This window comes from Mus caroli, unplaced genomic scaffold (genome assembly GCF_978045245.1).
Source record: "Mus caroli unplaced genomic scaffold, Mus_caroli_1 scaffold_15, whole genome shotgun sequence".
NCBI classification, from domain to species: domain Eukaryota; kingdom Metazoa; phylum Chordata; class Mammalia; order Rodentia; family Muridae; genus Mus; species Mus caroli.
In genome coordinates, this window is record NW_028227270.1 from 105,705,072 (window position 1) to 105,720,354 (window position 15,283).

Consider the following 15,283-nt stretch of genomic DNA (forward strand, 5'->3'; position numbering starts at 1 on the left):
ACAAATTTTTACACACATTCCGGTAAAGTGAATCCATTTTTTAACTCAGACATAAATATATCTCCCTTGAGATCAATGGAAACCCGGGCTTATTGGCCTGCAAGACTGACAGCTAGCTTCCTCCCCCTAGCACAGTATAGAGCTATGTCAAAACCCTGATAGAAGGGCTGCAGACCTGAAGCAAAGCTGGGTAACCCACAGATGGAACAGAGCAGCAGCCAGACTCCTCGGGAGCACCTGTCCTCGGAGCTGAAGGTTCTAGGCTTCAGTTAGCTTCCTAGTCAAGCTCACTCTTCAATTGCACATTTAAAACAACAGTAAGTCAAACCAGTGAAGTCTTTCTTGGAACACATAAATTATAAAACCACAGAGAAGGAGCCAGGAGGTCAGCTTGGGCAGATCAGTGAGCCAGGTCGTACAGGAGCAGAACCGGGACAATGGGCCAACTTATTCTTCCTAAGGGTACACAGAAAAGTGGAGTGGAACCCAGAGCAAGGAGGCACGCCTGGAATCTACAAACACAAACTCCAGAGCAAGGAGGCATGCCTGAAATCTACAAACTCAAAGACATTGATGGCCTACCTAGTGGGAAAACCTGGAATGGAATCACCACAAACCTTCAGCCTGGTTTTCCTAGCTGAGGGAGGCTGGAGCAATCTAGGCTTGAATTAAAAGCCTCTCAATGCTTTGCTTAAAGTGTAAAAACGTTGATTCTGTGCTATCTCTGAAATCAATTAAATTTACAAAACCAACAATGAAGTTTATGGACTTAAGATGGACTTAAAACTTCAGCTGTTAAATTTTTAAAATCCTTTCCAGTAGACAACTTTAAATTTGGGGTGGGAGAAATCCTGCCACAAATCAAAAACTTCTACATTATTTTGACTACTATAGATTTTCCATGTGAAATGCAAAGCATTTTAAAATCAAGATGATTTTTCAAAATGCCAAAACAGGAACTTCTTTTTATAAATAACCTATCCTATCCCAATTTATATACCAAAGTAGACTCTGAAGAAAACAAGCAGCTTGGATGTCAAGATAGAGATTACTAAAGTCTGCCCACCCTATACACCATCCTCTGTCCCATGTGAACCTCTCTTAGAGAATCACTGGTCCAGGTATGGATGTTCAGCTCAGGGGATGCAGAGAACACAGCACTGACGGCAGCTTAGCTGCTGGGAGTTGTGGGGCCACTCACCATTGGAAGTGGTACTAGAGGCCACGGCCTTCTCGCTGACATCTGTTCTCGTGGGACATTTCCCAATGGAATTTTCAGCTTTCTTCCTCTCAGTCGCCGTAGAGCTGTGGGCCTGGGCCTCCATAATGTCTTCTCATTACTTCAGCTTGTTTCTCAAAGGAATCCCTATAAAACACCACAGTGCCATCAAATTCCCAAAATGGCATAAGAAACCTTTACCCAAAAGTCTTCTATAGCCTCTACCTGAGGAGAACCTAAAGGTTTAGCAAAACCTGAATGGACATTTCCCCAAAGGGTTTTCTGGAAAAAAACATTTCATAACTAAATTAAGGAGCCAGTCAGTCATGGAGCTGAGTTTTCATATCCCTTAAGTGACCCCAGCCTTTGCTATCTGCACAGGAGAACAGAACAGCTCACCATGTACAAGTTTCGAAGTTCCTTCTGATCATTTGTTATCAAATTATCTAAGTCAGTGGTTCTGAACCTTCCTAATGCTGAGACCCTTTAATACAGTCCATTATGTTGTGATGACCCCCCAACCATAAAATTATTTTTGTTGCTACTTCATAACTGTAATTATGCTACTGTTATGAATCCTAATATAAAAACTTTCAGAGATAGAGGTGCGCTAAAAGGGTTTGACACACAGGTTGAAAAATAATACATTCTAAATACTTCAATTTTCAATTATCTACAGTATAAAACCCAAGTGTCACATTATTCTTTTAGCTATTTCTGTTCATTTCCCTTTGGGTGGTCAACTTTATAGGAAGGAACACTAAGAGAACTTCTAAGTCAGAGAAAGTTTGTAATTACTAATTAGACATCTTAAAAACCAAGTGGCAAGCCTACCCACAGCCCTCAATAACTCAGTAGACTAGGATTTCTACTTCCATAAGGCACTGGATTGCCTTGAACATCTTAACCTCAAAGCATCCAGACAAACTGTGTTCTTTACGTTTTTTTGAAAAGGAAAACACTAATTCATTTGGGTTAATTTCCTAAACAAAGGTAATAAGACAATAGCCTTCCATTCCACCACAAAAGCCAGACAAAAAGTGAGGCTAACAAAGGCTGGGATCACTCACAGAACATGAAAACTCAACTACAGGCACATTCAGGTCACCTGTCCTTCACCAGCTCCACTGATGGGACAATAGCCCCAACTAATCTTACCCATCAACCTTCACACTAGTGCATCCTTTCCTTATAGAATACTTATCCCTACAAAGGGGACGAAGACGAAAAGTCCACTCTCAGCCATGCACGTTTTCTTCCAGCTCTCTAGGCTGCAACTCCCAAGGTAACTGCTTCATCTGTCTGCTCATCGGCTTATTTTTCTACATGTAGCAGATGCCACAATGTTCAATCAAAACAGTGATTAGTGAAATAAAACAAGAAGCTGTTTAACTGGCCAAAGAGCAAAAGCCAGAGCATGTATGTTTAGTCAGCTTTAACTCACGCTCTTTATGTACACCAGATGCCCCTTGACCAGAAATTCAAGCCATTCAGTTATGGTTTCAGAGCCAAAGGCTGCACATAAAACACTAGGGCACTGGCTATTTCCTGACTTCCATCTTTTCCTAGAGTGTCTATTGTCATTCACTCTAAACCACAGTGTTTTGGAGAATAAAAAGAAACAAGACATACTTACCAACTCTAAGACCCACTCTAAATTGAGAAGCATATTCAGAGAACACAATGAAAAACAAGAACAAAACAGCAAGGGGTTGGACAGCACTCACAGCCTACCTAAAGCTGCCCCAGGAGCTGTCCAGCACAACCTTGGCCAACCTGGACTCCCTCTCAGTTTAGAGGGGACAACAGAAGCCCTCTGCTTTTTGAGAAGAAACAAAAAAACTTTACCCCAGACACATACACTTAATTCCCAAGGGATCACAGACTGTCCAAAACTCTTCCATGAGCCTGAATAAAAACCCCTAAAGAGAACTTTTCCATAGTTGCTTGTGTCTCTAAGAAAAACATGTGAAGCCTGACAACCTGATTTTGATTCCTGGGACCTATAAGATGTAGGGAGAGGAATCAACTCCCCCAAGTCATTGTGAACTCCACATGTATAGTAACATTAACAGTAACATACATACATACATACATACATACATACACCTCAGAATAGTTCTCTTTAAAGAATTATTCTCTCTCCAAATTGATTTGACTGTTTAAGGTAAGGTCTTGCTAACACACAGCCCAGCCTGGCCTCAAACTCTCAATACTCCTTCCTCAACCTGAACCCAGCTTTAAACTTCATTTTTAAAATATATCACAAGGCTGGAGGTGGGTTGGGGGTGGCGCCCAACTTCAATTCCAACACTCAGGAGGCAGAAGCAGGAGAGTTCCTGGGAGTTCCAGGTCAGCTAGACTGTGACACACTGTCTCCAAAATCAAAAGAAAAACCAAGCACATCGTAAGAACGATTGAACCCAATCTATATCACTCCTAGTCCCAAAGAGTTTCCCTGAACAGCCATTACTACCTAGATTGCTATATGCTTGCTAAGATTTTCCAGTTCTACTTCTGACACAATGCATCTGTCATGGACAGTAACACCTAAGAGCCTGTATTTGAAGAAGCACTAATTGTCAAGGTCACTGCAGCTTCCAAATAACTGCTCTACACATTTATATTTGTTCATCATCATGTATGTATCCATGAGAGGACCTCAATTGTATTCGTAAGTATAGAATGAATAAAGTGTATTCCTGGACACTGAATTCACAACCCACAGAACCTATCCGGATCATCTCCAACTGTAATGATAAAGAACTGTGTTTAAGAAGTCTTCGTTGAGCATACATCTCCCTGCTACCTCTAGACTGGAAGCCTCCTGAGGAGCAGACTTCTATCTTCTCAACCACTAATACCAAGACAAATGCTTACTGGGTAAACAAAGGTTCACACCAGGGTCCTCAGGACTTCTAACTCTGCTGTGGCTTGAATTTGAAACATCCTTGAGCTAGCTACATACATCTTCTTCTATGCTACATGTTCCATTGAAAACTGGTCAACTCTACAAAAGCTAAAAATTTTATCAGGAATCCTTAATCAGAGCACCCAATTCAGATACCACAATCTTCTCCTTCAAAGCTGATACACGGTTTTATTAGCTGAGTTGGGGCAGTATACTAAGCGGAAATATAACACACAAAGGAACCAGACAGCATCCCATCAAGAAAGAAGGTTCCTGGGAAGAACCAACAAGTCACTTAGTTCCTTGGTAAAACTGAATTTTATGCAGTTTTTGGGTACCCCTTTAGGCAACATTTTAACAAAGCAACTCACCCTCCCCGAAATCATCACAGTAGAGAAAGACACAAGTGCCAAGAGGCACCACCTGAAAGCTACTAATTAATGATCTTAGAAAATACTAATTCCTACCCCTGTTGGAAATAGATTTTTTTAAAAACTAGGCCCTTGGTAACTTAAAAAGTCTACCCCCTTCTTCTATTTTGACAACTTATTTTTGGATCTCATTAATTAGCAACTAATTATTTAAGTGTAGTCAATGCTCAGTCCAGGGCTATAATGTGGCAACTTGCCAAGGCAGACATCTGCTTCCTGTATAGCATGGTGAGTTATATCAGCTTATTTTACTGATAAAAACACAATTTTATCCTTGTCACAAAGAAAACGCTTTAACACCATAGATGCCCACACCCTATGTAACTGTTGAAAGGGTGACTGTTTCTCCCTTGGGGGTGGCTTTTTCATAGGACATTAAGGGATTTGGAAACACAGACCAGAGTTGACCCTGGCTGGAATGCTAAACCGTGGCAAGCTGAAGCTATACCACTATGAGAGCCTAGACTACCTTAAGCAATAAAGTATATATAGCATTTAGACTGTAAGAATTAAGGGGAGGGAGTAAGTGCACTTCATTCCAAATACTTTTCTCTGTAGGACACATGCTACTATTTTCCAGACATGAACGAAATGAAGACTTTCCTCCAAGGCACTTTCCTGTTGACAATTCCAGCCTGTCCCCTTCAGTCTTTCACCACTGGGACAGTGCACGCAGGATTGCAGAAGAAAACCACTTGGCTTTTTTTCTGCTTTTCTTTCCTTCATTCTTTCTTTCTTCCTTTCTTTCTTTTTTAGGGTGAGGGCAGGGTCCTAAGTATGAATCCTAGCAAGTCAGCTGCCTGCAACTAGTATTTGCCTCCTAAGGGCTTCAGTTCCACAGGTAAGAAAAGAAGGATAAAAGCTACTTCCTGGAGGCAAAACATCCAAATCTTTTTTCATTCAACTATTCCAAACCTCTGGTAACTTCCCAGAGGCCAAAGTCCAGAGCACAATTAATTTCAGACCTTTTTTTTTTCTTTACATCTACTCCCTCTCCTAGCAATTTGCCTTAAAGGTACATCTTCTCTTTCTAAATTCCAAGTGTGAACCTGCGTCAACCTCCCCTGAAACTGACTAAAAAAAAGTTTTCTGAAGCTACCAGGGAAAACACTTGTAGCAGATATTCACTCTGAAAGTGACAGGGCTGGAGGTAACATTGATGAAAATGAAGAATTTTGGAGGTGAGGGAATGCTATGTTTTCAAAGCACTTTCACACAGATGTCCTATTTACCAAGGGACAGGCTCTGGTTGCTGCAGCCCATTTAGTTTGAAAGCTATTTTATTGGGGGGTGGGGGGTTCTTGTCCTGACACCTCAGAGTGGAACAACCTCACACCTCCAACCACTGGGCCTTAATTCCTGCTCATTCACTGTTCTTCGGTGCCCTGCTGGCAACTTGAGGTTTTAGCCATCCAAGGTGCGTGCACCCTGTCCATCTCAGAGCTCTGGCTCCACCTCTGAACCACCACTGCAGCCTTGTCTTCTAGAGCTGCTAATGAAGGTTCTCAAGCCAGAAAGGGGTAAGGTATGTGCTGCAGGGTGGGCAGATTGGTCCAGCAGCTCAACACATGCAGGTAGGTATCCCTTATCAACCTGAGTCAGATCAGCTTTCCTGCTCTCCAGGAATATTCTTGGGAACTTGCAAACTCTCTCTATAGGTAATACAGAAAAAAGTCCAACAGTCAGTGGGAAGGAGGATTGTTTGTTGCATCTATGTAGTCTGAACTAGCCAAATTCAAATAGGTATGACAGTGTGTGTGTGTGTGTGTGTGTGTGTGTGTGTGTGTGTGTGTGTGTGTGTGTGTGCGCGTACATGCACAAGCATTGCAATATTATAAAACACTGTGGAACAGTTGAAAATTCTGCAGGAAAACAAATATGTTCATTCACAAAAATGTCTCCTGTCTATCAAGTTGGCCCCCTTCCCAGGCAGCCATAAATAGATGCAGGTGCTGGGAACGGTCAAGGCAGGCATATGGCCTCACTGTCTCTCAGAAAGCCCTCCATGAGAGCCTTAGCCACCACAGACACTTCCTGTAATAGTAAAGAATCTCTCTCTCTTTTTTTTTTAATCCCAATTCTTAAACCTGCACAAACCAGCCTCTTCCCTTGGCGGTTCTCTGCGGCAACATCTCCGAACTGTAGGTATTCAGGATTCCTTTACAATCTGAATACTAACATTTTTCAGAAGAAAATACCAGTGCTAACCACACCAAAGTTTAAAGTGGCATTTCTCCCGAAGGAATTAACGGGCTGTAGTCGTAGTCCAGGATGGAATGAAACTGCTGCAGTCAGACTGGCAGTGCCCTTTTCACACAGCACACTGCCAATATCTATTTCCTTAATCCACTTGGTTTTGCTGTTAAGATACCTGAACCTTGGCAGTAACTCTGATAGTGTTTTGTTTGCTTTGCTTTGTTTTGTTTTGTTTTAATGCACTTAAAGATTCAAGACAACTAAGCAGAAGGCTAGACTGATGATAACCTGGTCCGCTTCTCATACATTAGAACATCTCCAGGCCCTAGGAGCCCAGAAGGAAAAGTCATTTGAAGGCTGTAAGCAGCACTCAGAGCAGGTCGAATGTGAGAAATCACACCCTGTAGCTCAAGAAGCTGCTGCTGCAGGAGAATACAGCTTTTACTCACACCTGCCTGTACACTGTTAAGCCGAACGGTATCCCTCGGATGTTAATGTTTCAAAAATCCACAATGAAGCCGGGATTCTGAGAGGGACTCTGGGGCAGGCTTTCCCTGCATGTATCACAGAAGAGTGATCGGTCTCATACAGCCTACTACTAGGACATCAGCTGCTACTTCATGGAGGGAGGAACCATGTTCCTTTTAAATAGGAAAAAAGCCCTATTTAATATTTATACCTTCCTGGAGCTATTAAATAACCCATTTCCTAAAGAAAATAATTCCTTCACAGAGAGAGAACTCCACCCCCCCCCCAACATAAAGAACAAAGCTAATACTGCTTTTAAAACTTTTTGATCAGTTTTGGAAGTGAGAAACTGTCTTGAGGTTCAATAAGGAAAACGTGAAGAATTTAGCCCATTTCTTGTAATCACACATGGAAGAGAAACTTAAGAGGTCTATAATGTGCTTGAGGGTTTCTTCTGTTCAAAATATCTCTCTGAACCTAAAATCAATTAGTTATGCACGACCTCTGGGACACACCGACAATTCCCAGGAGTTCTTGGCTTTCCTTCACTTCCTGTCTGCACTACCTTGCTTTCTGCAGAAAAGGAAGCCCAACTTCGTAAGTTCCTAATGAAATCTTTATTAATGTCTAACTACAGTATTTTTCATAGACAATTATTTCACCTTTATAGGATTACTTCCCACAAGGTCAAGAAAGCAGAAAACCGTATCAGTGAATAAGAAAACTGAACTCTGTATAGGCTGCCCATTGGAAAACCAAGAGATGCCCCAGGTCTGCAGTTCATTATTTTCAATCTTCCTTCCTTATGACTGTGATGCTTCCGACTGTAGACAAACAGCATTTTGACAGACATCCCAAAATGGAGTTGTCCTATTAGGGAAATAACTGCCTGGATCCAGTGAACTTTGCTTTCATAAATTAGCTATATCTAAACTTTTCAAAAAATTATATATTTAAAAATCAATCACCAAGGGAACTATTCAACATGAATAGTTACTACACTTCAAATCATAAAATGGCATTATTGTGCCTTTTCTGGTGTTGATGTAAGAGAAAAGATCACAAGCTGCCTGCTCAGCTGCCAGAGGTCTTTTATAACAAACATTTAAGGGGAGTATGAGGTCTAACACTCAGTGCCACTTCTGAGCTTCCCACAGCTCTTACCACACCAGCCTCCCGTGCTCTGACTGGCCTGTGCATGGAGAACAGCAGATGCCATTAGAGACACAGCAGCGGTGGAAGCAAACTGACACCTAAACGTCCTTTGCATTAGCTGGATCCAGACCTTCCCTCCCTAAGAAAACTAGATCAGACCTTCTCCATCAGTCTATAAATATTAAGCTCCGTAACAGTCTTCCCACCACATCCATATATATCATAAAAGTGTGAGTGCTTCACTGAGATTTGAAAGAATTAAGCATGTTTGCATAGCAGCAGAAAAAAATATGCTATGCACATAGAACGTATATGACTTACAGTGCCTATGACCCTCTATCCTTACAATACAGCTTAGGGAGATAGACTGCGTTTATGAATATTATGGTTTGAAACAGGTTCTCACATTATAGGCCAGGCAGCCTAGAACTGATGATAAAGCCCAGGCTTGTCTGAGACTTGTGACAATCCTCCTGCCTCGGCCTTCTGAATGTTAAGACTACAGGCATGAGCTACCACAGCAGGCCACCACCTGACTATTAAATCACACAAGAGAAACCGATATTCAGGTATTAAAATCGGCCACAGATGCTGAAGATGCTCAGCTTGTTTTCATGCAGCGCTATCCTCCTCATTTCACCCTCCTCATTTTTAATGTTTTGAGAGTTAAATCTGAATTGCAACTTTAAAAGCCAGGTTTTCAAATTTTAAAGATCTTCAGATGCAGGGTCTACTTTATAAGAATTAATTACCCATGGGCCACTTATTCTATAAACTTTCTTATTCAAACAACATTCTCCAGCTGACTCAGCCTTCAGCCTTTATACATACAAGACGGTCAGTCTAGCCTGCATCAGCTGCTACAGACACCCTCAGTGAGACTGGTGTGGAATTCCGTTGCACAGTTCAAACAGCAGGCCTTGTCCTACAGTAGTGTGGCCTGATCCATGTGTCTGGCCAGCGGAGCCCAGGTCTCCATACAGCTCAGTCATTCAAAGCTGCTGCATGAGGTTTCTCTGCACACTAATAAATCTTTGGAGTGAATTACTCTTTTAAAAAAAAATCATAAAATGTAATCAGTAACAAGGCTTAATTGCCTCATTCCTTCATTAATAAAATTTGAACTTATCTTTTATCTCATTGGTGAGTTTTCCATCTTTTTTTTTTAATGGCAGTATATAATTTAAGACACTCTTGTTAGGCATTTTATTGAATCTTCCAAAAAAATCTGCTTTAAAAATAAGTGAATATGTTATATATTTTAAATTTATTTCAACAGGGATTTAAGAATGGTGCTTGTCTCTGTTGAATTAATTCTAGAACATAAAAATTACACAAGTACACGAATGTGCTATGTCAATAGTTATTGCTGTAGCACCCCTCCCTTCCATAGCAAAGCAGCCCCCCTCTACATGCTTCAGGCCTGCAATCAATCCAATTTTCTTCAGGTACAATTTAAATGTATAGTGCATGCTACGACAAAACTGTGGTAGGATGCCAACAGGGTCCTTAAGAAAGTTTTCTAAATCACTGGAAAGGAGCTTTGAAAGAAAGCAAGGATTACAGTCAGCTAGAAGGGAGGGAGGGGACTTACCTCAAACCAGCCAAGCGGAAATCAGAGCAGTAATTCTACAAGTCGACAGAGTACACTTTCAAAGCTGTAATAGTGTGAAGAAGTGCCGGGCAGCATGGCCTGAAGGCAGCACTAATACACTGATGACTAATGGCTGGGCTAGGGCAGACAATGAATTTGGAGCTTGAAAACGAACAGAAACCATGCAGTACTTTGACAAATGGGCTTTCACAATTTCATTCATTGAATAACCTTTAAACACAAAATTGGCTTGGGTTCTCTTGGGAATGATATGACATGTTGCTGGACAATGATGTAAGTATTTTCTTTTTTAATTATGACTCGTACACAAAATGCTAGCATGCCATATAAGAGGATATAGTTTACAGATACCACAGAGGCACACATAGAACTCAATACAATATTGCCTTTCAGGAGGAGGCCTCAGTGTCCCAGTGCCACCTTATTAACTATGTAATGGCTTTTTCATTCAGCTACTTTAGAAAGCCATAGATTTTCTGAGACATTTTGTCGGGTTGAAATATGCACAACCAGAACAAAAAACACTTTCAGGTGAAACACACACATACACACAGAGGCAGCTAAGGAATGTGTAGAAAACTACTGTGCATTTAGTATTTCAAACGGAAAAAGTCTACTTTTCAGGGGTTAGGCAAAGGGAAAGTGTGGTAAAAACAATGCAGACAACAAAGTTTCCAAACAAATGAGCTCATAAACACTCACAGACAGCTTCTTTCCAACAGCTCCCCTCCCCTCTTCCAGACATAATTAGCTTTTCAGTTTAAAAAAATTATAAATTTGGCAATTTTTAAAGAGAGAATGAAATATGTAAAGAGTCTCTAAATTAACAAGTACCACTTATTTCAGACAACATAGCCTTCAACAGACCCTAAAAACTTAAGAAAAGGGATACTAAGACAGGAAGCTTAGCAAGCTCCTAAAGCCGTTGCTGGAGCCAGGAACACATAGCATACTTAATCTGCAAACTGTGAGAGTCCACAGTGGCTTCAGCAAGATCTAAGGCATGCCCTCAAGGTTTGCTGGGATCTGGGATTAGGGGGCTGATAAGAACCTCTACTGCCCATGGACATGTTTTTCTTCTGCAGTTAAACGCAAATGCATGGAGACGTTTGACTGCTGCTTGGCGTTGCTGCTCGAGTTATATAAAAGCTTTTGCAGCTCCTTTTGCTGTCAATATATCAAAGTTTAAAAAAAAAATCATCAAAGTGTGAAATTTCATTTAAAGTCTTCACCAGTCTACAGCTCTATTTCACAGGCCCATCAAATAAAAGTAAAGATGAAAAATACACTGGAAAGTACTTGAGAAAGTTTGCAGCAGCACCGGGCCCTGTTGCAGGTTATTGTCTGCCTCTATTTGCTTTGAAAGTAGAACAGATCAATTTCCATGTAGAAAACTGACAATGTGGGGTGAAGAGCAGCAGCTTCTCCCGGGCTCCAGTGAGAAGACAACCTGAACTCATTATTAGAGAACCTTGTGTTTGCTTAACAAATGGGTTTGTATGTGTTGGTTCTGTAGCCATTTCAGCCTGTGATTGCCTCTCGATCTAAAAGTTGGCAGAAAATTCCTTGAATCTTCCAAAGCAAATCAGACCAACCTCAGAATATGAATGCCAGGAGAACTAAAACCTCCTTCAAAGAACTCTTCAGCTAGGGATTTACAACAATTGCAGAAAGGAGAAAAGTCTGACTTTTAAGATAATCTACTATCGTCTAAAAGCATTAACATTCCATTACTAAGGTTTTCCTGAACATTTCATGACTCACTGATTCATGTCTTCGAGATTGATTTTTCTCAGAACATTGCTGTCTCCATATAAGTGAGTGCATACAACAATGAGCATTAAAGTGTTTCCTTTCATAAGCTTCCAAACTGTCCTCAGAAATCGGGGAGGGGAATGCAGCAAGCAGGATGGATGCCTTACAGGGGACTCACTTCTAAATGCCTGAGCCCAGAGGATGCCTGTAACTCTTGCAGCATGCAGGTAATTAAGAAAACTTCACTGGCTTCAAAACAAAGGAGAGTCCAACTTTCAGGCCTTGGAATCCAATTGTTAAATTAACAATGCTTTCATTAAGTAAGCAATGAAATAACTCGACAGAGTTATTTTTCATCAATGCTGAATTTTCTCCTTTGCAAATCAGACATACAATAAAAACTGTAAGGACACTGGACTTCAATCAGGGAGTGTGTAAAAAGCACAGGGAATTGGTAGGCATCTGAGCTAAGCCTGCCAGTCTATTAGCAATAAAGCAATCTATATCTTTTAAAGTGTTTCTGCCTGTGTGAAATTTCAGCAGACACCTCTCACATTGAACTTATTCATGCATCTAAACCCAACCTTCCCTAGGCTGACTTTAAGAATTACGTACCCTGAAAGGATCTCCCCTTAGGCAGAGAGTTTCTAATTAAATAGCTTTTAGTGTAAAATAAACTCTCTGCTCTGTATAAATATGCAATTTCAGCTAATTTAAATGTTATTTCATGTTTGTTTTAAGGTCTGACTATAATCTAACTGGCCACAGAGCTCGTGGACCAGATTGTTAAAGCCAATATTTCCTAACATAAACAAATTCTGTAGATACTCTGCACAGTTTACATTGTTAAAACCAATCTCCACTGCTTTAATATATCCTCTACTGTGCTGCCTTAGAAAAATGAAGTGATTCTGAGGTTATTTCACTATTTTAAAACAGCATTTTCCTGCTTCAAAATAATCTTGACACGTGTAATTAAGAAACTGTCAGACTATTATTAATTTTTAATTTAAAACCCAAATGAAATAATTACAGGAATCAATCAATAAGGCACCTATTCAAATTACAGAGCAATTACATAAATACTCAAAATTAATACTTTAGGCCAGTTCTTGAAGAATTCAGCCTATAACTCGTGAAGACATCAAACAGTGCAAGCTTGTGACATGAGAACGAAGGAAAGGTTTCCCCTAAAATAGACTAAAATGAGATTATTTCAGATGGCAGAGCACAGTTCCCCTTCCCCCAGCCATGCCCGATGCTCTCAAGCTGCAACTCTTTTTCTAGAAGTTATTTCCACCAGACACACATTTCAGGAAAAGAAAGAAGGAAAGAAAGAGAGAGGGGGGGAGGGGGGGAGGGAGGGAGGGAGGGAGGGAGGGAGGGAGGGAGGGAGAGAGAGAGAGAGAGAGAGAGAGAGAGAGAGAGAAAGAAAGAAAGAAAGAAAGAAAGAAAGAAAGAAAGAAAGAAAGAAAGAAAGAAAGAAAGAAAGAGAAAGAAGCAAGCTAGCTAACCAGCCTGCCGGTCTCATCCAAGTTCTGCACAAAATCATTTAGAAAGGGGGGTGGGGGGTTAATCACTTGAATGTTCAGCAGAGTGCACGTACTGGGCTGTGAAAAGCTGTAATTGAGGAGGAGAAGGAGAGGAAAAGAAGGGCACGAGGTGTTTTTGGAACTAATAATACCAGCGGGGCTAATGGCACTGCCCCTGTATTTGCACAGCGGCCGGCCCTCCATACCTCGGACTAAAGAGTTCTTTTACTTGAGGACGACAGTCCATCATTTCAAACTGAAGTGGCAGCTGGAAAATGTGGAACAGCTGGCACAGAGCTGGGAGAAAATGTTTTACATAAATATATGTACATATAAACTGGCAGAGGGCCATGAGCACTGTACCCAAGGCCAGAATCTACAACCAAGTTGGGGGAGGAGAAAGGGTAAACGCGGTGCAGGAAACTTCCCTAAGTGGTCTTTACACACACACAGCCAAGAAAGCCTGGGGGGAGGGGGGTTATGGCTTGGTACTCAAAAAGGTGCACTCCGGGACACAGGCACAAAGTTCACAGAAGGATACTAAGTTCATCAAAGGATAATAAGCAAAGGCCGGGCCGAGTGTGAGGGCATGTGGCCATCTGCTGAAAAGTCGCTTCACCAACTATTCAAATGTATGATCAATATTAACTCTGCCACATCCTCGGGGTCCCACTGCAACTCCAGAAAGTTAAGTGTCCCCAGCAGAGTAGAATGATCCGTACCCAACTCTGCTCTGTGCAAATTCGGCCTCTTGATTACCGCAAGGGCCACGGCTACTTTTCTTTCTTTCTCTTTTCTTTCTTTCTGCTCTACCTCTGGAAAGGAAGAGACAGAGTTCCAAATCACGCACAGATGGCACAACTTTCACTTTTCCTCTCCCACCGCGGAGGCGCGCCCTCCATCCGCTCACCCCGCACCCCCACCCTCAGAAGTGAAGGCGGGACCCTGGAGAGCCGGGCAGCGGCGGCTCGGCGCATCCCCAGGCGCTGCGCGCAAGCCAAGCTGCGGCTTGCCGGGGCGCGAGGACCAGCCGCAGCTCCGGACTCCCGGAGCTCTGCGCAGCACTTGGTGAGAAGTAGGCACGGACGCCGCCGCTGCAAACTTGGTCCGCGCGCCCTGGGACAGGAGCTCTGCAGTCCGGAGAGCCGAGACCCGACCCCGGAGAGCGCGGGAAGGCGCGAGCGCACACAAGCCGCTCCGACGCCGCCCGCAAGCTCCACAGGGAGGGCTGCGGGGCCCGCAAAACAAAGAACTTCAGGCGGGACGTACCTGCGGCTTTGCTGTCAGGTCCCAAATCCACAGACCTGCGCCGGCGGAGCGGCAGGCGGGCTCGGGCTACCGAGGATGACCGGACTGATCCCAGCGTGCGGCCCCGGCGGGCATGGTGTGGCGTGGGCCGGCGACGGGGCGAGCGGGCGAGGAGGGGAGCGGCGGGCGGGCGGACGAGTGTGCGGGCGCCGGCGGTGCGGCCCGGTCCGCTCCCTCCCGCCGCTGCAGCCCGCGCATCAGTTTCAGGGATCCTGTAATCTGATCCCTCTGAGTCACCGGCCCTGAGTGACAGTTCTGATTTGGTTCAACCGCGGGTGGGAGGAGAAAGAGAAAGAAAGGAGCCCCCCGACCGTCAAGTCGACTTTTCAACGACTAAGGGCCCGTCCAGGCCGAGCGCCCCGGTTGCAAAAGTTGAGCTCCGCCGCGCGCGCCCTTCGCGCTCCCCTCCGCGCGCTCCTGCGCTCCTCCTCCTCCCCGCCCTCCTTCCCCAAGTTTTCACAGATGTGGTCAGACTCTCCTCTCCTTCCCGGCTCCTTCTTCCCTCGCGCGCCCCCACCCCCGCCCCGTCCCTCTAATTTCCGCCACTCGGAGGAGCGCTGGGGGGGGACGCGCCGAGCCGCGGGACGACGCCGCCGCCGCCGCAGGGGGCGAAGTTGGTTTAAAAACTTGGGAGGAGTGCTCGCCTTACTTTGCTTTCCCGCTCCTTTCCAGGCCGCGCCCGGCGGGGTCCGG

General features: G+C 43.4%; 1 protein-coding gene across 1 annotated transcript in view; it reads right to left on the reverse strand.

The window, feature by feature from the left end:
- Gli3 (GLI family zinc finger 3) overlaps positions 1-15,034 on the reverse strand; it is a 266,310-nt gene extending 251,276 nt beyond the window's left edge. The window contains exons 1-2 of the mRNA XM_021180371.3: positions 14,552-15,034; positions 1,202-1,366 (exon numbers count right to left, since the gene is read on the reverse strand). Of these exons, the coding sequence (XP_021036030.1) occupies positions 1,202-1,325 (124 nt within the window). The 5' untranslated portion in view covers positions 1,326-1,366; positions 14,552-15,034. The remainder of the gene's footprint in view (positions 1-1,201; positions 1,367-14,551) is intronic.
- Between the last annotated feature and the right edge of the window lie 249 nt (positions 15,035-15,283).